At 39.2% G+C, this 22,350-nt stretch overlaps 1 protein-coding gene across 14 annotated transcripts in view; it reads right to left on the bottom strand.

The window, feature by feature from the left end:
- Nucleotides 1-22,350, bottom strand: part of PAM (peptidylglycine alpha-amidating monooxygenase) — a 277,949-nt gene that overhangs the window by 80,344 nt on the left and 175,255 nt on the right. For 13 of the 14 annotated variants that reach the window (XM_037032081.1, XM_037032083.1, XM_037032084.1 and 10 more), the window contains 2 exons: nucleotides 11,495-11,580; nucleotides 10,029-10,112 (listed from right to left, as the gene is read on the bottom strand). In XM_037032081.1, the coding sequence (XP_036887976.1) occupies nucleotides 10,029-10,112; nucleotides 11,495-11,580 (170 nt within the window). Of the gene's footprint in view, nucleotides 1-10,028; nucleotides 10,113-11,058; nucleotides 11,117-11,494; nucleotides 11,581-22,350 lie in introns of those variants that run through there. The other variant, XM_037032092.1, reaches the window with a different exon arrangement.

Genomic DNA, 22,350 nt, shown 5'->3' with positions numbered 1-22,350 from the left:
GACTCGTGGACACATACAACAGTGTGGCAACTGCTGGGGAGGGGAGTATAAGGGGACTACATGGTAGTATAAAAAATACAATAAAGGTTAAATTAAAAAAAGAAGGGGTACAACTTAACTATTTTTTGCTCATTCTTCAAAAAGGTTTATTTAGCTTAAATGTAAAGAAGGAACATTTGCCTACCTATATATAGGGAAGGGGTATCCAAGAAAGTCTTACATGCATTGTAGGTGGCTTCTACCATTATGGCATTTTAAAATACAAAGAGTAAATTTTGTGAAAAAGTTAAGAATAAAAATAAACCCTCCTTTAAATTTCTAAGTAAAATAAAGTGCTAGAATAATCAGACAGTAATTAAATGCATTTTCTTCTTTCAAAACTTCCCTTTTTGTAAGAGAATTAAGATTTAATTATACTTATTTTGGTAAATGCAAACTGTTCTCTTCATGTCTCGAGCCCCAGGAGATTGCCGTGATGTACCTATACTATAGGGGGAAGATACAGAAGTAACTTCAGTCCTTACTAGGGCAATCTGAGCCTCAGCTGTCAAACTGTGATTTGCATAAAAATCGACTGGGCATCTTGTTAACATCTCAGATCCTGGGCTCAGTAGGGTGTACTGGCTCTCTGGAAAACTATGCCTATGTGTATATATATAAATGTTACTATATATTTTTAATATAAAAATGTGTAGTGCATAATTTACAAATAATGAAATATATAATACTGTTCATTTTAAATTACATATAACCAATTGAATATCATAGAATCATTTTAAAAAGTTTCTGCTGTGGTTGGAATCGATGAGTGAGTGGTTAAGACGAGAACGTTTGCTGATATTCTCTGTTGTTTAGCGAAACAACAGAGACGTGTGTTGGAACTGCAGTTGCTCATATTGATGTGAGCAGAATCTTTGTTATATTGGATAACAGTTTTTAAATACTTGAAGAATATTCCCTCAACTTTTTGGCTACTCACAATAATCTGCAATATTAACATCTCTTCCATAATTTCCTTAAATCCAAATGACCAACAAAATAATTTATCAAACACTGATTTGCAGCATTTGTCAATTTCCGTGGTGTCAATTTTCCCACCATGGTTGATTTCACTGAACACTGGGTTGGGAAGAGATGAGCAGTTAACACCATTTTATAGTATTTCCACCATTTCAATACAATTGCTATAACGCCCTCCAGAGCACAGACGGTAGTAAAATAATTAGATGATGATTTTTGAGTATTCATTGCCTTTATTTTTAATGATGGCTATAATGAACAATCAGCTCATTAAGGACCTGAAAATTAATTATTGGCTCTTGTGAGTCAGTATGAGATCCCCAGCACACCGCTGCCAAGACTCTGCTTTCCATGTATCTAATTCAGTAAGTCTGGCTGGAACCAGCAATTTTCATTTTAATAAGCACTCCAAGGAGATTCTGGAGCAGGTAGTCCTTAGATCTGATTTTGAGAAATCCTGACCTAGATTATGTACTTTAGAAGTAATTCCACTCAGACCTTCCAGCTAATTCAAATCCTTTAATGAAGCAAGTAGAGGAGTTCCTGTGTTTCAGTAAACCCTGGGCAAAAATTCTGAAGTGTGAGATCCAGTGCAGGTAACAACCTGGGCCTCGCTCATGCGCAGGGGACCGTAAATTGGAAAAACTGTTTTGTCAAGTTTGGTGGAATCGGTTAAAGTTTAGACAATCATTGACCCAAAAATCCCATTTCTAGAAATCTACTGTGCAGTGTCAATACGTGGTCACCCAAAACATTTCTAACATTGACATTCACCACCACACTGCTGTAACAGCAAAAACCCAGAAGTTCAATGTCTTTAGTAGGGGACAGGATATATAAATTATAGCATATCAGCATAACAGCATACCAGGCAGCCATTATAAATAATGCAGAACTTTATATGTACTGCCTTAGAAATATGCCCAGGGTACATTATTAAGTTAAAAACAGCAGCAGGTGCAGATCTGTGAGAGTGTGATCTGATCTTTGTCTCCAAAATAAAAAACTGCCTATGTTCACATACGTGGTTTCTGTGTATATGTAGAGAAATGTAGGAATAAGCATAGGAAAAGTTGGCAGACATAAATGGTAGTTACCTGGAAAGGGGGGATGGTGGGTAGAAAAGGGAGGTGGAAACAAAGAAGGTAGTATAATTTTTTTCTTTTTTAAAAAAAGATTGTATTTATTTATTTTTAGAGACAGGGGAAGGAGGAGAAAAAGTGAGGGAGAGAAACATTGATGTGTGAGAGATACATTGGTTGGTTGCCTCTCACACACCCTCAACTGGGGACCTGGCCTGCAACCCAGGCATGTGCCCTGACTGGGAATCGAACTGGTGACCTTTTGGTTCACAGGCCCCTGCTCAATCCACTGAGCCACACCCACTAGGGCTAATTTTATTCTTTTTAATAATATACTTTTTCTACAATACCTTTATTGAGATATAATTCACATACCATACAACTCACCTCTTTAAAGCTTACAATTCAATGGTTTTAGTATATTCACAGACATGCGCAGCCATCACCTCATACTACAGATCATAGATTTTTATTAAAAGTAAGATATCACAATTTTTTAACTTTTATTTTTAATGTTTTTCTGTATTTCCAAAAATGGAAAAAATAAAGTTTGAGAGAGGTTATTTTAATAGGAAAACATTCATATTCATCCAGAATCCTCCAATCAGGGTTAGTATTTGAACTAATAGCTCATATATTAAGGAACAGGTTTCATTGTTCTAACACTGGGACTTTCTTCAATTCTGAAATCTGAAAAGGCTAAAGACTTTTCATAATGTTTTGACAGTAAAATCTCATCTGAGCGGATGTGGAGCTATTTATGGTCTTAATTTATCCATTACGGTGTGACTATTTGAACTTTTTCTATAGGAATATTAGTGTATTTGATTATACACAGTACCTCAGACTGCCAACGGTGATAAAATATAATATATAAATTATGCACTTCAGTGCTTTTCAAAAAGATTCTAAGTTCTTATTACTAAACCATATCTGGCCCAAAGTATCTAAATAAAATTTGCACTGCTATATTAAGGACTATTAGAGAATCAGGAAGTAGAAGTTGGGGAGGGAAGAAAGAAGACTGGCTGATTACATGGGTATCATATGAGCGGCCTGGGGAGAGAAAAGGGAAACAGGCAAAGCACCCCTTTCCTGGAACCACATTTCTGTGGTTGCTGAGGATGAGGCTTGTGTAAGCAGGTGGCTGTCCCTGGGTTGAGAACTTGGAAGCATTACATGCACCCTAAAATGAAAGCTCATGGTGAGAACTGACTGTCATATTCTGGGAGGATGGGAAAGAGATGAGGCTTGCTGGACCAAGTGCACATCAGGGTCCTACTCAGGGATGGTCAGGGGGAGGGTTGGAAGGGTGTCATCTCTGTCTCCCTGTCACTGTAGAGACTCAGTGGCCTTCAGGCGTCTCCTTGGGAGTGGAGAGGCGTTAACCACACCCTCCATATCTGCAATTTCCAAGAAGATTCTTCATTTAAAAAGTACTCCAGAGCACTTGAAAATCCTGGGTTCAAACACTCTGATCAGAGTATCCCTCACTTTGGAGAGGAGTGAATAAAAGCAGGCTTATATATCTCACTGGGAAATGTACAGTCTAGGACAGATTTAGGGAAGACAACAAGGGAAGCAATAGGGAGCAATCTTCCACCCAGTTTCCAGCTATCTCAGCAATCAGAGAGCGAGTAGTCAAGAGCACTCTAATGCTTACACTGAAGTCACAGCAGTCTGGTTTATCTTGGAATGAATAACTTTAAATGTGGCTGCCCTGCCACTGATCTATGCTCCATCTTGTTCAGAAATGCATTAGCAAGGGATTTTTCCTGGGCTCGCAATTTCAAAGCTTTTTCCAATAGCTTCCTGGCAGTACTCTTGTAAGACAGAGATGCAGTGGAGTTAGAATTCCGAGGGAGTCCTCTGTTTTCTGGCCTGCCTGCCATTGTTTCCAGGCCCCCTGGCTCCCTCTCCCACTCCCTCAGCTGTGGTGTGGCAGGAACTCTGGCTGTTGGTATGTGTGTGAGTAGGGAGTGTGCATGCATGAAAGTGATCTCTATGTCTAGTAGTAATACTCATCTGTCCAGAACAGCTATTGAGAAGCCACCCCTAAACAGAACATAGCCAGGATGGAGCAGTACAAAAAGGGTAAGGATAACTCAAATATGAAAGTCACCAAGCCCGGGCACTGATATTCCCAAGATTTTATTCAAAAATTCCCTTAAAGGGATTCAATTCAGACTCTCTTATTTTAATTTACAAACAATGATAAGAAACTTAGGTACACAGATTCCACACCTAAAGCATCAATGCAGAACAAGGGAGAAGGGTGCTTATAGGAAATCAATCTGGCAACATAAGATCTCTCTCTAAATTTGGGGTGGTCCTGCCTGATTTTCAACCCTGTCTCTCACTGACTGCATTGGGTGCGTGCTGGCTCATGTGATTACAGTGATTGTTTTGTTTGTTTCCACCGGGTGAGCTACAGAAGGCAGAATCTGCTCTCATTCATCTTTGCCTCCCTCCATGCGACACTCTGAATTAAAATGAGTTGAAGTGGTAGCTTGACAACAGAGGAAGCTGTAGAAAATATAGAAAAGCAGATAGAAAAAGGCAGCAAGTCCAGTGAAATGGAAAAACTCTCTTCCTAAAATTATGAGGGACATCATTAGGTAGAAAAGGGCCAGGGGTAAGAAAGACAGCTAACATTTATCGCCAGTCTATTCTATGCTGGGCACAGCTGCAGGCATTTAACATATACCAACTCTTCTAGTTTCATTAAGCACATGCCATAATTGGGAAGGATTTCTGGCCAAAATGCTCTAAAGTTGAAGTACTTAAAGAGTTAAAAAAAAACTTAGCTTTCTGGAAAACTTGGCTATTGAAAAGGATTCATTCTCTAAGGGTTCTAACCAGAATTTCATGATGTGATGTTACTAATATGAGATCAGGAATATAGAGATAAAACTTCTTAGAGCTCATATAAAGGAGAGTTGAAAATAACCCCACATATCACTGATCTTATTTAGAACATAAGTATTTAATACCCAATCTAAGGAAAACAAATCTGGTAGCTATAAACTCCTAAGGACCTGTTAGTGTGTGTGTGTGTGTGTGTGTGTGTGTGTGTGTGTGGTCTGTATTCTTCATGAAGAACACCTGCTAATTTTCCTATATGCAACCAAGAGCTTAAGGATACTAGGCAGCTTGGGAATTTTGCCAACCCAAAGAGAGTCAGAGCTTCTGCACTTGGGAAGATATCTTCACCTCGATTTTAAGAATATTAGTTCCAACTGCAGTTGGTGGATGCATGGGTTTTCCAGTTTGAGAAATCAGATGGAGACTGGTAAGCTAATGCCAGGCACTCTCGAAAGGAGAGACTAGTTTTCTTGAGAGTCCCCTGGGTCAGACATATATAAGAAATGTGGCAAAATTTTGCAGCAATCTCAGGAGAATTTTCTCTTTGGAACAAGACTTTGTTGGAAAAACACAGGAAGGGGAAAAAAAAGACCAGGTGGAATCTCTAGTTCCCACCATTCTAACCTCCTTAAGTGCAGGGATTTAATCTTGGAGTTTCTTCGTATAACTGAACTACAAATAACAAAAACTACTGGGGAAAACAGGACACAGACCACAAGTAGGAAACTTCTATTGGCAATGTGAGAGATGTGAACACAGTTCTGTGCCTAAACATAACAAGAAGTAAAACACCACTGAGAGGTAACCAACATACTCTCCACGTTGTGGGCAACTATGACAACTATGCATTTAGGGGAATTTATATCCCTTGGAAGCCTTTTAGAGGCTCATTCTAGTTAGAACCATTCTAACTAGATTGATTCTAAATCCTAAATCCTAAATTCTAACTAGAATGATTCTAGTTGGCATTTACTGAGCACTTACCAGATACATTTATGTGAACCATTATGAGGCCACTTCAGAGACGAGGTGGGCAGGCGGGTAGGAACCTGGTGAGGGCAACAAACCAGCAAGTGCCACTGCCAGGCCACCTGCTCCCACAGTTTGGTCACCCAACCCCTGCACTACACTATTGCCTCTTTGGGACTTGCATTTCTAATAAGATTACATTCTGTCTTACAAAGAATACTAATTTATAGAAAGCCTACATTAAAAAAAATAATGCTAATTCATGCTGGCCTTCCTGAGCCGCAACCCAGGTCCCCTGTGGTCTCCTAGAGCCACAGTCCTTTATTCACAAAGCTAGGAGTAGCAGTTCTATGCCCTCAAGCCTCGGACTGGAGGGAAGATCTGATCAGGTTATTGCTTGGCTAGTATGCACTATGAATGCCTTCAGAATCAAGTCCTAACAAGAATCTTTATGGTCTGGTCCTCACCTTTCACCTCTCTTCTCAATTCTCGCCACCTCGGCCTTTGTATCTCACACTCCAGTAACGCCAAATACCACGATTTGTGGCTCCTTATGGACATGAGACTTTTTATTCTCCTGTGTCCCTGCACATGGTTTCCCCCTTTTCTGGATTATGTCTTCCCCTCCCCTCTGTCTACTTTGGGGCTTCTAATCACCATCCAAATCCTTGCTCTGGTTCCACCTTCTAAGAGCCATTCACAGACTATGTCCCCTGCGCCGACCTCCTTCCAGGCACACCTGTCCACACCACCTTTCCATAGGCTCCATATCTGGAACACATTTCTATTGTTGCCCAGAAATGCCCTGTTTTGTTCTTGTCTCTCCAGCTGGAATATACTGTACGCCCACAGGCAGGAAGATTAGTGCTCTCGGTGCAGGTGTAAGACCATGACTGACACGGAATTTAATAAAGTTGGCTGTTTATATATGATGTTTTCACCACTTTACATTCCGTAGAACTTCCAAAACAAACAAAAGCAAAAAAACCCCAAACATTACATGTAATCCCACAGAACTCACATGCAGTTTTTCCCTACTAATAGAGATCACAATTTTTTCCTACTAATAGAGATCACAATCCACGCATACCCAGCTGGCTTTAGCTGATACTCTCTCTGACACTTTATCACATTTTGACAAACTTTAGAAGATATTTCACCTTCACTGTTGGTTTACCTTCACTGCCCATTAAAGAAAAGTCCTAGGCATCTCACTTCTCTAAAACCTTCCCTGGGTGGGAAGAAGCCCAGACCCTTAGGGCAAGTATGTTCCCACTTTTCAGAAGAGTACAGTAATTTCTTTGTCGTCTTAGTCTGCTTCTGATTTACAATTTATGTGCTTAAGGTATCATCCACAGTTTTCATAATATTAAGTTCAAATCTTCACTGAACTAATATGACCATACACGGGTGTATATTTTTAGTATGTCTATAACTTATGTAATGTACTTTTAACCATTAGAAGATATGATGACCCTGTTTTCCACTTCTAGGTGTACCTGGAGATATGTGTACAGTCAGAGCACAGAAACATTTTAAAGTACAAGTCACCCCTTACGGTAACTCAGACCAGGCCCGTAGAGATCTGCGTGGACCCTTCTTTGTCGGGAGACTGTGGGTGTGAAGGCAGCCACCGACGGCAGGTACTGAAGGACTTGCCTTGGTGCTTCTGCTTGTGGGATTTACACACACAGTGCTTTGTGTTTCAAAGGGAAATAATCCACACAATGCTGTCTTTCCTGCTTACTGACTGTTTCCTACTTGTCCTTGTTCCTTATAATCCTGGGAAACATACAAGCATACGTACAGTCTTAGGTAGTCTCTATAAAATTTTATGTTTAGCTATTTTTGTTGTTATAACATTTATTTAACTAGTCCCCTATTAAGGGATATTTGTTAACTTCTGGTTTTTCATATTAATAGTCAGTGGTACATAAATAACTGCTGGTTGGTTGCCTGCTTTTAAAAAATAAAAAAAAATCTCTTTTTTTAGGATGAAAGCACACAGCAAGATTTTAATGTTCTGTATAAAATGTATATAATAAAGTTGCATTCCAAGACACTGCACTGATTTGCAAACCTCCCCAAACTGCCCCAGACTCATGACAACCCTGGCCGTCCTAGGTTTTATAATTCAATTGCCTCTCACCCCAATTTAATAAATGTAAAATGATCTCTTATTGTTTTAATGAGATTTGACATTTTCCCATGTGTTTATTTACTATTCTAAGCCACGTACAATTTAAGGCACAAGACAATATCTAATACCACTGAATGAATCACATGAACAAATTATTTTATTTATATTTTCATTATACAACAATAAGCTCTATGAATTGCAGAACTGGTCATCTTTCTGTCTCATATCTCATTTCTATTTTCTCTCATAAAAATGATTCCAGAAAAAGTGAAAAATTAAAAATTAATATACAATTTTCTCATCAATCTTTTATAAATATTTATGCATTGACTATCAGAGCTTTTAAAATTACCTATAGATTAAACAAATTGCAAATTCCTCATCAGTAATAAATTAACTCAAATGAAATTATTATAGTAATATATTTTAAGAACTCGTATAGGCCATCCATTTCCCAAGGGCATCACCGCAGTATCTGTTAGGAGACGCTACAAAGCCAAGAGAAGTTAGGTTGAAAAGTGAAGTCGGGGAGTTTTCTAGGGGGAGAAAGAGTAGAAAGTGGAGGGTGTGTGTGGGACTGACCAGATACCTAGTGGGGGTGCTCACAGAGAGCCTTCTTTGCCTTTTTAGAAAAATTACAGTATTATCAAAGCTTTGAGAGCCAGTAGTCTTAGAATCTGCCTGTTTTACTGATACCAACAGAGTACATTTTTAGAACAGATAATTTCTGTCTTTGTTCCTTAAACACGAACATTAATTATTCCTTTGATTTCGACAAAACCTTGTCTTAGCATTACAGACAGTTAACAACTTAAGATCAGGTTCTGTTCCAAAAATAAAAAGCTACTTATATATAACTGGAAGCATGCTTTTAATGTGAAAACAACCTTTATTTGGAAGTTGGGTTCATGGGCTGGCCCATAGGAGCTTGTTTAATTGATAATATATCTGACTAAAATACTAATTATAATTTTTCAATTACATAAAATTATTCTTTCCAACATTTTTTCCCAGAGGAAGAATCATTTGTCTAACCCTAAATGCGAGAGTCCATGGCGCATCTCAGCAAAGGCCCCAGAGGGCATTTCATAGGCGGAAATGGCAATCTACTTCCGGACTTAGCTGTGGGACACAGAGCTAATATGTCTGGACAGGGAAATGTATCAGGCTAGTTAATGCAAACAAATGATAGGTTAGAGAACTTGGGGGAATATTTGTAAGTCAGCAAGACAAGCGGGAAGCTGACAAGCCAAGGAGAAGACTGCTTAATATTTACACTCCCATGAACATAGGAGTGTGAACCTGGAAGGCCACTGGAGTTTGACTGAATACAGCAGAAGGAACAGCAGGCACCAGTCCAGGTTGCCTTGGGAAAGGGCCCCTTCTTCCTGTTGAGGATTCTATAATAAGGAAAAGAGCATTTAAATGAAATGCATAGTGATCACGGGTAAGCAAAGGTGTCTCGGGTGGTGCTCAGCAGTGGGTGTCTTAAGGGGTGGGTGATTTTTGTGTTAGGGCAGTGGACAATGGATGAGTTCATGAATTGAAAAGTGTGGATTATAGATAAAGTGCTGACATGAGCCAGAGTGTTTGAGAACCTCGCTGGTCTTGTAACACTTGCCGACTCTCCCAAGGCCTTGCTTAGAGAGTTCAATGATTTACTAGTGCCTATACTTTGACCAGGCTGCTTGGAAGGAATCCCCCAACAGAAGCAGGTAGACAAAATAATACATTGGAAAGCCAAAGAACCTTACAGTCAGCATTAAGAGAAAGTATAGTAGGATGCATAAGAGAGATGCCCTCAAATAAATTTCTCCATAGTCCCAAATTAAAAGAAACAAAAGTAGTTAGTCCTAGTGGGCAGAAAGTGTGGTCAAGTCTCATTTTAGTATACATATTTTAGACAGTGTAGTACTGAGAGTTGTGTTTAGTTCCAATATTTCAACACATACCTCTAAATGCACTAATATCCCCGTAGTGTACTTGTAATACGAAGTATTTACTTCCAGTCTCTCCTCCAACTCTGAATCCAACACCTAGATTTACAAAAGATGACCAATTAACATATTAGAGGTGGAGGTCTCAATGGAGCTAATCTCAGATTGCTGATCTGTGAAATCAAAAGGTAAATAAAATCGCATATCACATATGAAAGTGAAAGTAAACTAGGCATTTACTGAAAATTCCCAATATAATCGAATTTCAGTATTTCTCGTACTTCCAATATCAACCCTTCTCAAAGCTCTGATAGAATTCTATACATAGTTCCCACTTCAGAACCAGAGTAATTACTTGTATAGTAAGAGGACAGTTCAGTCATTTTGAAAGAAATAGAATAAAGCAAAACAAAATTCTCTTCTTGATTATAGAACAGACATACATGAACCCATTCTCTCCTTTCATTTTGCATATATTCACACTTATTATTGTTTGCTCATTGCATAGAGGAAATAGACTTCTTAGGAACATCTCAGAAGAATTACTTTTCTTTCCATATGAAAACAGATTATCTACAAAATGTTATTGAGGAAACCATTACCAAATAGATTACAAAGTCTAGTATGCCAATAAATTTTTGGACTCCGAAGGATTCCTAATAGTCTTACAATTAATAAAGTTGGCTAGTAAGATAAAAATTATCTACAGAGAAAATATTGACTGGTGAAGAAATTTTTTCTATATGCTCTACTAATGGATCTTTAAAATGCCATCACATTTATGACAGACTCCCTTATTAATTTCCAAACTTGCTTGGTAGTGGCTGCCTGGTAAACTATAGAGAGAATTCCAAGGCTCATTTGAAGCAAAGCAAAAGAGATTATCAGTTAGAGCTGACACGCGTTAGGGAGGCAAGAGAGGGGCGTGTACTTCACAAGATGCTGTCCCGACCCACGGCAGACCTGTTCTGTAACAGAACCGAACATGCACTTTGACTTCGAAGAGCATTTAAGCAACAAAAAGAGAGTCCAGTAATTCACTCACACATTGGAGGCTATGAACAGTTTTAGAGGTGAAGTCAGAGAGCCAGCTGAGGTTTGGCATCACATTAAATACTCAGGTTCCAGGACTATTAAAAAAATCTGTTTGCTGAAACAGCAGTTTATTTAATTCCTAGCCCTCCTGGCTCATAAAAAGCTACTGCTGTCAAGAACCAATGTGCCTTAGGCCAAAGGTGGCTTGAGGTCGACTTGGTTGTTTTCTATCTAAACTGCTGTTCGAGCAAATTACTTACCAAAGGGAGGCTGAGCAAGAGTAACTACCTAAACGAAAACTTCCCGAGACAAAGCAGGTGATGCAGTGTGAAAGGGGAGAACAGACCATTGTTACCAACTATTGGAAAGGACATATAGTAAAAAGTACTCTGGAATCAGAAATTAAGCAGTTTAATATAAGACAACTCAAAAGGCCTCAGGATTACCTTCGGGGAGTCTGGTAGGGGGAGCGTTTCTTGCCCAGGCATACAGAATATTGGCTTTGTCCGCACAGGTTCCTTCATCGCAAAACCTGAAAAGAAAAAAAATAGCTATAAATGAGGATGCAAGTAGTAAATGTATAAATCACTCACACAGTGGGGGTGCTGGGGAAAATGTATGACAACAAAGTCAAATACTACATGGATATATTATCACTGTAGTACTATCAGCTTGAAGATCTAATGAGCAAAGAATATTTCTGATGTGAAAAAAACACATATAAAAGGAGAGTTTATTTGTTTATTTGTTGCCTAATGTAAAACAATTCTCTGAGGTAGATAAATAACGTCTAATTTAGTATGTTCAGATGTGGAATGTACGCTATGCAATCAGGTAGAAAAATAGGCTGAATAAACCAAAGGTAATGCAGAAGAAATTTAGAAGTGGACTGAAAGAAACGTCCACTTTGGGGATCACTGTTCGAAAGTCTCCAACTGTTGCAACAAACTGTACGTGGACCCTACACTCAGCAGGGTGAACAATACAAGCATACCCCACTTAAAGGGTTCTTGGTGTTATATATACACATATGACTTTTTAAAAGTTTATGAATATTGATTGTGTCACTTACAGGCTGTTTCATGTTGTGCAAATCAGTTTCTTACAAGCTTCTGTTTTCTCTCTTGTAAAAACAGAGATAGCTATACTTCACAGAGTTGTTCAGTAAGTCAAATGAGATATAAGAGAAAGCACTTTATAAACCTCAAAGCATACTGAGGGAATGCATCATTTAACAAAATGTTCACATTATCTAAAGATTCACTGTGGAGAGGCAGGGCTGGATGGTGAAAGGAGCACAGGCAGAAAGACATAGCTGGAGCTGAGTCCTGAACTTCCCCTTAACGGCTGTGAATCCTGAACATGCCTATCGGCCCTGGAAGGTCCTTCCGGAAGGGAGCCACACTGCTTGGGCTGCCACGGTGCCGTAGCCAGCACATGGGTAGACCCAACCTCATAAACGGTAAGTTGTCTGACCCCAAGCCACATGCATTTCTCCCCCCATCACACTACATCTCTTAGTTTGTTCCGTTATAGAATTGAATTTGTCCAAAATGCCATTAGGTGGCATTTTTATGCTGCTTTTGTAAATTTGTGCTTGGAGTAATGCACCAAGCAAGGTCAGGAGTTCAGGTAGATTTGAAAGGTTTGAGGACTGTCAAGGACTAGGATGAGAACAGCCTTCTTGGGCAGGAGGTTGGCTCACACAGGAGGAAATGTGCCCTTGACCAGGAGGGGAGCAAAGGACAGACTGTGGGGGCCTCCTAAAGAGGCTAGACACGGAGGTAGAAACCTGGAGAGCAGTCAAGTCAGGAATGAGTAAACTACTAGTGAGGAGAACCTTCGTAGGTTCTCAGAGGAAGGGACTCCAAAGCGTGTCCTGCCTGTAGCCAGGACCGGCCATAAGTACAGACAGCTGTTACCTGTCTGAGTAAAGGGGTGAGGGGCCAGGCACCAGGTGGTCTCCGTAAGGTATGTTCAGCAAATATTCTTGCTTCTATAAATCAGTCTGTGGAAAGAAATTGGGTAATGTGCCATGTAAAACACATCAGCCAGTGGTTTTTTACTGCTCACTGTCAAGAACAATATACTTATGGTGACGGATCATTACCACGTGAGACTTGTGCATTGAACAAATGTCTGTGACGCCCTTGTGCCAAGTGTGCTGAAAGGCTTAGGGTATTGGACAGTGCCCCAAAGTAAAATTTTCCTCCTTCGACTCCTGCTGTAACGGTTCAAAAAATGAGGCTGTCAGATGTGATGAACTTTGTATCTCACTGCTGTCAGCTACTAAAATTTAAAGATCTGCATGACAATTTTCATCGCTTTCAACAAAGATCATAAATATACGGTGTCTAACACCAATGTGTTGACAGTCTTAGGTTAAACAAGATAATTATTCCCTCTGATATGGAAGTCAGTCCAGGGTGTGACTAGTAAGAACCAGAATAAAATGTATAACAGAGAATACTGGTTTAGTAAATTTTTCTAAGCAACATAGTTGATTATGTCACTTGCTGGCACAAAATCTTTCAAATGTTTCCCAAGAATAACATCAAAATAAAACCCAAACACTGTCGCATAAGGTCTTGCATGATCTGGGAGCTTGTTATGTCTCCAGGGGGAAAAAAGGCTTTTTAATCATGGCACGTGGCTGCCAATTTCTGATCACACTCTTCTCCATTGTCCCCTTTGCCCCGAGAACCCCTTCCTCAACTCTCTACCTGACTAACTTACCCCTCTCACCTTTTCCTTCAAGATTCTGCTCAAGTCTTCCTCCTCAGGGAGGCTTTTTCTGACCCTCAGCCCATTCAACTTCCATTCTTTAACCGTAGCATTCACCCTAAGCATCCACTTATTACCTCCCCTTCAACCAGGCTGTGCACACTGAAGTCTGGGGTCATATCTTTCACTCCATACTCCCCAAACCTACAGCCCTGCATTTAGTAAATATTGAAGAACTGTTTGTTGAAGTCAGCTGCTAAGTCCATTTTTAGTTTCCAGATACAAATCCTTAGAGAATTGAATTGGCCTAAATTTGACTGTACTGTCAAGTATAATTTTTAATTAGTTAGAAGTTTTAACTAAAATATTAAGTAACAACACATTTGACTTAATACTTTCCTGGTATTTTGTACAAACAAGTTTATACTCATTCTTACAAGAATATTGCAGGTATATTTCACGTTACAGCTGAATAAGCCCAGAGAGTCTAACTGCCAAACGTCAGAGCCATGACTCAAATGTCCAGCTGTCACACTTCCTTCTGTCTTGATTTGTGAGAATGATTTGTAGGCAGAGAATGATATGTGAAGATAAGCTTTGATGACTACTATTATATGTGAACTGCGTTGTAATATGTGCATGCAATTCTAAAATCAAATCTTATTTAAGTTCTTCTGATTTATGTGCAGAGAGACAAGGATTTTGTATTTAATTCTCTTAACAGTTCTGGTAAAAGAATAGCTTCACAAACAAAACTTTAATTTTTAAAATCCTGTTTTACACTTTTTTTAAAGGACATGCTAAACTCAAGACTGAGTAAGAAATGAGTCACTGGAGGGAGCTGGAATATTGAAACTAATCCTAAAGCCTCACGAGTGAGAGGACTAAGCGAAGAGGAAAAACAAGAGGCCAAGAGAAGACGATCCTATAATGCAGGGGTGTCAAACTCATTTCCACCAGGGGCCACATTAGCCTAGTGGTTGCCTTCAAAGGGTCGAATGTAATTTCAACTCCATAACAGTTAAGGAGTAGTTACATTTATACAGTCCTACAATGATTTTCGCCCTTTGAAGACAGCTGCAAGGCTCCCGGTGAAAATGAGTTTGACACCCCTGGTATAATGGATGAGAACACAAGAGAGCAGCAAAGAGCATTGGGATAAAATCTATGTACCTCTTCATTTTCAAATTTCCATCTCCCCTTTTAAATGGAAACAGCATCATATTTTCTCCACATAAAAGGACCAACAGGATAAAGTTGATATGGTGTATTTTGGCTCTCCAAAAAGAATCCCACCAAAATGGGATTTTTACTGTCCTTATTAATAAGAAGCATCTTAAGGTTAGGAAGCAGTGTAACCAACCTTGATCAGTGGCTGCTGTAATTTCAGGCCTCATCAACCAGGTTCCTTATTCTTACAGCAGCTTCTCCTAAAGGCTCCTCCAGATTAAGCCAATTAATTGTGAAAAAATTCACATAGCTCCCTCGTGGTTTCTTAGTATTCATTGCAAAAATGATGAGAATTAACATTTGAAAATAGAACTATTCTGGATTCTTAAGCCTTTGCTGCAGAACCTTTTCACCTCTAATCCACGGGGAAACCACTCAGGTGGAATGGATATTTTTAGACTATGCCAAGAACTGAAAAGTGCTAGCCTGTCATTTTGAATTATCCAAACAAAGCCCGATTGACTGTTAAAGTATTCTCTGGCTGTATCTGTTAAAGGCTATTTAAAATCCAAGTTTACTCAAGGAAGATCAGAACTGATAACTCATTTCTTCTCTTGGCTAAAAAACATTAAAAAAATGTCAGGCCCTCAAGTTAAGTCTGTATGGCCTTCAATTACAATTTTAACAGAGCCAGAGGAAAATGAATCCAAAGTTTGAACATTCTTTAAGAAACACAACATAAAATCAATGGAATATACGGAATGTCCTCAGCTCTCAAATATGCATTCCGTGAGTCTGGTATTCAACTTTCATCAAGTGTTCTATAAACCCATAGAACATATCTCCCAGTTCAAAGCAACCGGCTGTGAGTTTCAGTGCCATGGGTTTGCATTAACATGGTGATTATCAGGATACACAATGGGACGGCTCAACAGGAGCAGTGACTTACAAGCCCCAGCCTGATGGACAGTGCACAGTGTGAGATTAGGGGAGCGGTGAAGTTTCATCCACAGCAAATTCTCAGTGTCTAACAAGGTGTTTGCACATAATGGATAGTTAATCAATATTTTGTTAATAAACGAACAAGGATAATAGCTACCAGTTGTTAAGTACTTCTATGTGCCTGGCATGGTGCCAAAGCGCATTACTTACGTGTCCTAACTCTTCATAATGGCCCAATTAGGCAGGATTAATAGCCCCATTTCACAGATGAGGAAACAAACTTCAATGATATGAATAATATTTATTGCAACTACCAAGTAGTAGAGCTGAGATTTGAACCAAAGACGCTCTGATGTCAAAGTTCTGGCTCTGTGTTAAATGTTAAATGTGAGAGTACTGTGCTATAATATTGCCATTCTGTTTAACATAAACACTAGCCTTGTAAAGAAAAAATAATGTTCAAAGTCATGTAATGTTTGTTTCTGTTGAAACTCTTAAAATGGTTGCAACCATGACATTCTATAAAGATGCCATGAATGTATAAGGAATTGATCAGTTGCTAAGGAACTCCTATCAACACCTAATCTAGGCACCAAAAAATTAGCCAAGAAATATGATCATTGGTGACTAGAAGTTAGAACAAGATGCCAAGTGTGTTTTAATGACGATCCTTTATACTATCCTGACATGCAATATAATATGAATCGATTACAATATTAAAGTAGAATAAGGAAATGAATTCAATTAATTTTAGCCTAGCAAATATTTATGTATAAACTTTGCTACTGTGCTCAAAGACATATTTTACAGTGTTAGAACAAGGAAGAGAGGAGATTTGGGAGACTACATTATTTTTATTTATACTGACAAGGATATTGCATATGTTTGGCTGTAGGAGTTTGTTATGGGCAAGAGGGGATGGAGAAGGCAGGCTGTGCGTCTTGCTGCACAGCGCACAGAGGCGGGAGCGGGGATGTGAGGGTGTGGAGGGGCTGCAGGAAGGCAGCAAAGGCGACCATCATTCTCAACCCAAGGAGCCGTACCATCATGAGGGAGGAAAGGATGCTTTGGTAACATCACCTAAAAAAAGCCATTTAAATAAGCAACCAAGCAGGGTGTTTCACATACAGGCTTTTCTCTCTATATATTTACTTATATGTTTTAGCTATTTTCTTCTTCCCCTCATCAGCACCTGTAACCCTGTGGAGATAGTGGCATGTAAAAAGACACAGCAGGTGGTTAATAAATAGAAGCAGTTGAAGGGGATTTAAGCGAAAGCTTCATAGAATGATAAAGCACTGCTTTATCTGGAGAACGATTCCAAGTTAGAACAGCTAGAAATAGCCTCATGTAATCAGCTGGGATTTGTCTTTTCAGAAAAGATCAAACAACCTACGGAAGCCATATTCGGTTCGTAAAGAGTAGTTGATCATAATAAGCATCATTAGAAATACTTTTCAAATCAAATACTAACTACTAAGTCTAAACATAATTTTAGCTCTGGATAGGTCACTCCTAAGTACATGGCAGGATGCATAACAAGTCTGCTCTCTTTAATCACAGAATGCTGTAAACACAGTCCCGAGGTGGGCAGTCACACACTGCGGTAAGCCTTAAGTTCTGTGCTAAGCAGAATAACGGTGCACATGCCTAGACAACCTCACGTTACAAAAATACCGTGTTCCAGAATTACCTCGGATGCTGAAACTATTTATATGAAGAAAATATGACTTTCCAATCCTGGAACTCTCTGAAGCTAACCACCCATTATTATTTTTTTATTGGATTGGAAAAAAATCCATTTAGTTTTCCATAAAATAAAAGACACATTTTTCATTTTCACCACTAACTTTATTGATTTGGATATTTTGAGTATGTTGGCTACCTCCCAGGTGGTATAGCTTTGATTGTTTTCAATTAATGTCTCCATTTGATCCTTATCAACTTCAACTGGTCTAGGGAAGTGGGCACGGGGTTAAGGTGGTTTCCAGAAAGATTTCATTCATCTAGAAAAAAATTTATTGAAGGCTTATTACCATGTGCCAAGCACTACTTTAGGTGCTGGGGGTGGTGAGGAGAAAATAAATCAGGGCCCTTGCCCTCAGTGAGCTCACAGTCTAGTAGCAAGAGACAGACATGTAAACAGTTACTTAACACAAAGTATCACAGGTGCTATAGCAGATGCCTGAGCTGGAGACAAGAACTTTGGAAAAGTCAGCACAGAGTAAAGGCAATGGGAATGATGACTCTTAAGAATGGACTCTTGAGAGACTGCAATAATTAAAGAGTAGAAATAAATAAGGAGTGGAAGGGATGCCAGGAGAAGAGAACAGGAAAGAATAAGTGTTACCATTCAGATATGTCCTAAGCACCGTGCCTTACTTAACTTATCTCAATTAACCCTCTTCACAGCTCTCTGTAGGGTTCTGTTACCCCCATGTTGTAGATGAGAAACTAAGGCTCAAAGACTTCATTTGCCTACAGCTAGTAAGTGGTCTGACAGAAAGTAGACTTAGTGCTGGTTACAGACTTCATGGTCTTCACTGCTGGAGGAGCAAAGCCAGGAGAGACCATGATGTTATGGAAGCCAAGGTAGGACAGAATTTAAAGGAGAAATAAGTAGTCACCATGACAAATGCCACAGAGAGATCAAATAAATGAAAGGTTAACAAGAACCTACTGGATCTTGTAATTAGAAACTTTTCCTAAGAAGTTTCATTAGCAGTGGTAGTAGGAGAACTAATTAAAGTAGTCCAAAGAGCAAATGAGACATGGGGAAGTGAAGATTTCTTTTCGAGACGTGTGGCACTAAAGAGGAGAGAGAAGGAAGGTGGAAGTCAGAACTCAGTCAAATACATGAGCATTGCCTGAGGAGAGAGGGTCTTGGATCTATGTCAGTAGCAGTGCTGTAAGGTCAGTTTGGAGAAGCCCAGCATCGAGGGTCAGCAATGGGAGATGGAAGTATGGTCTGAGATGTGTATTGTGTGGGAATTGAGTGCGATGGGTTGAGAGGGAGGAAAGAAAGGTCTAGAGCAGGAGTCCCCAATTCCTGGGGCCACAGAGTGGTAGCACTCCATTGCCTGTTAGGAACAGGCCTGCACAGCAGGAGGGGAGTGGCAGGTGAGCAGGTGAGCTATGCTTCATCTGTATTTACAGCCGATCCCCACTGCTCCCCACCTGAGCTCCACTTCCTGTCAGATCAGTGGTGTCATTAGATTTTCATAGGAGTGCAAATCCTACTGTGAACTGCATAGGCGAGGGATCTAGGTTGTGCGCTCCTTCTGAGAATCTAATGCCTCATGGTCTGAGGCAGTGATGCTGGTGCTGGGGAGTGGCTGCAAATACAGATTATCACTAGCAGAGAGGTTTGACTGCACAGAGACCATAATGAGTCAAATGCTTGAGACTCATTAGTACCCTATCAGTGAGTGTCAAGTGACAATTAAACTGCATCTGGTGGCAGGCTATAAAGCCACCCCCCTCCTTCCAACCGTGGAAAAACCGTCTTCCATGTAAATGGTCCCTCGTGCTAAGAAGGTTGGGGACTGCTGGTCTACCCAACCACAGAGCATCATCATCCAGCAAAACATCTCCAGCATGAAACTTCGCCAACCACTTTTGACATGCTCAATCAGTCACAGCACTTTCGCCATACACTGTGCAAATCTTTTTTCTGTTTCAGTTGCATTTTTACCTTTCTTGAAAAATAAATCATAATATGCTGAAAATGTTGCTTATTTTCTTCTATCTTCAATATTACGATGGCTACACAAAAATTCACCAATTGTGATTTTTCAAAAAAAAATGCCTGCTGATATGATAGCTGTCACAATACAATCTAACAAAACTGTTTTGAATGAAGTTAAAGACAACTAAGTGCTACTAGAGGCATCTTATGGAAAACACCAAATGAACTTTTTGGCCAACCCAACATTTTTATTTTTTTTTAAAAAATTTCAGTTATAGTTGACATACATTATTATATTAGTTTCAGGTATATACCTTAGTGGTTAGACATTTCATAACTTACTAAGTGATCATCCCAATTAACCTCATACCCATCTAGCACCAGACATTGTTATTAGAATAGTATTAACTATATTTCCTACACTGTACTTTACATCCCCATGACTATTCTGTAACATCCTGTTTATTGTACTTAATCCCTTCTTCTTTTGTACCAATCCCTGTTACTCATTATTTTTTAAAATGTCATCATTAGAGTAAAAAAAGTAGGAAAAATATTCATAGAATGGATAAATGCAATATCTCAATTTCCAAGATTTCCTAAAACTTGCCATTTTTAGTGGGCAGCAGTAATAAAATTTTTATAACTAAATGACTCAGTGTTCACCTCCTTATTTCCTTACTGACTTTAAAAAAGCCCCAGAGAGCATCTTGCTTATAGCTCCTATTTAGGCAACAAACCAGAGGAACTTAAAATGCTAAGCTTTGGGTTAAGTCTGAAAGCACAAATAAAGTCCACCAAATCGTGCTATTGATATGCTTGCTCCGACCTTGGTGCTATTAACTCTCCGTTGGTCCCTAGATGTTTCAACTGTTTCCAGTAAAAGCCTGGGAAAGAAGGCATGGGGGGCGGCCTCTGACAGGCACTGTGGCCTTCCCTACGTGGGCCAGCGGAGTCGCTGCGCTGACACAACTAGTCCTCATCTGCATCCTCGAGAGATATGTAAATTCGGAACTGAGCACCAGGCCCACTCCAACTATAAAGGGACCACCCCACAGTATATTAAAAGGTTCACATCAATATATGCGATTTAAATGCACATGCATATAATTAACTAGACACATTACCAGTGTGAGCTGCTAATTTGGAATGAGACACAGAAGACTAGATATGTGTAGAGGGGAAAAAACTTTAAAATTAAAATGACTACATAATGAAAACTGCTTCATGCTGTGTCTACTATTTTCATGTAAACTTAATATAACTGTAAATATATTTTAATGAACAGTAGAATGAGGCAATCACAAAGAGCAAAGGAGGGCAGCACAACAGTGAAACATCATCAGAATAGCTCTGTGCCTTCATATTAAAAGTGCTGCCTGAAGACAGGGGATGAATTATAACTTCATAATTTCAGGGGAAAATGTTTACTTTATTAGAAACACAGACCTATTTGCCAACCTACTGGCAATGAATAGAACAGTCAAATGAAAACAGGGAAGACCCTAGCTCGATATTTTGATGTTGAAATATCCTAGTAACAGCTTTTTCTTCTTCCGCTAAAACACCTTTATATTCCTGTAAAGATTTCCCTAGAGCGTGAATAAGTTCTTGATATTCTTAACCATCAAAAACCATTATAGTTATAATAACCAAAAACATATGTGAAAGCTTGGAAATCTTTTAAGTACTGTATGTATTTTAGAGCAAGTGAAGAATAGATTTGCATCTGTGAAATGAGTGTGATAAATTCCACGACTCAAATATTTAAGAATGCAGGGCTTTTGACATTGATAGATATTTGTTATTAGTATTATAATTCAGGTGGGACAGATAAGAGGCTAAGCAGCTGGAAAACATCTGCTGACTGTTGTCAGGGCTAAGCCCATGCAACACTGGGGGTACGAAGCAGAGGATGTTTCTGTGAAGCAACTGAAAAGTCTAGCCCATGAAATAAATGGCCAGCTCTAACTCCTTAAGACCAATGGATTTCGCTAAATATCAGAGGTTACAAAGTCTGTCTTCTCTTTCAATGGAAAGTAAGGCTGGATTGTGGAAGTAAGAGTCACTAGAACAGTTTTACTTAATGCGTATCTCCCAGTTTTCATGCTGAAGAGACACCATGTAGATCCTACTTTTAAATGTTCAACTCTTTGGGCTTGGTTAAAAAAAAAGATAAATAACAGCATCAACTATTGTCTTTGTTTCATGGTTTTAAAGTCAATTATAACAAGCCTTTAGATTAAGTGGAAATGTGGGCTGCCAGACAGACTCTTAAGGTCTATTTAAAATGTTATGGGTATAATGTCATTAAGAGTTCTCATTACTTAAGGATACAACTGAATGGCAGAACACAGTAGACTCACTGCTTGAAGTGATTCAACCAGAGTACACGCATCCCCAGCTCCTAATGTTTTTCCAATCTGACTCAGCATTTGCATGCAACTTATATTTATATGGCTACAGAATTTTAGAGCACAGGGGAGTTCTATAAATGATGTGAGAGTCTCTTGATAAAATGAAGAAATCAGGGCCAGTCACATGGGGTAGGTAACACACCCAGAGAATCCAGCCAGTGACTTACTGCTCTTTCTCTCCACTATGTTGCCTTTCCAGTAATAATTTTAGCAAAGTAATATGTGTAGCAATCACGTTACTCAAAACTGTTTTTCACTTTCATTTACATTTTGCTTTGAATCCTCTTTCCCCAACAAAGAAAATCCTTTAGTCAGACTTAATATCAAAATAGTATATTAAAAATATAAACAAATATTTTAA

This window comes from Sturnira hondurensis, unplaced genomic scaffold (assembly GCF_014824575.4).
Source record: "Sturnira hondurensis isolate 20B ecotype Veracruz unplaced genomic scaffold, ASM1482457v3 Scaffold0021354, whole genome shotgun sequence".
NCBI classification, from domain to species: domain Eukaryota; kingdom Metazoa; phylum Chordata; class Mammalia; order Chiroptera; family Phyllostomidae; genus Sturnira; species Sturnira hondurensis.
This window is presented reverse-complemented; position numbering and strand designations above follow the sequence as displayed.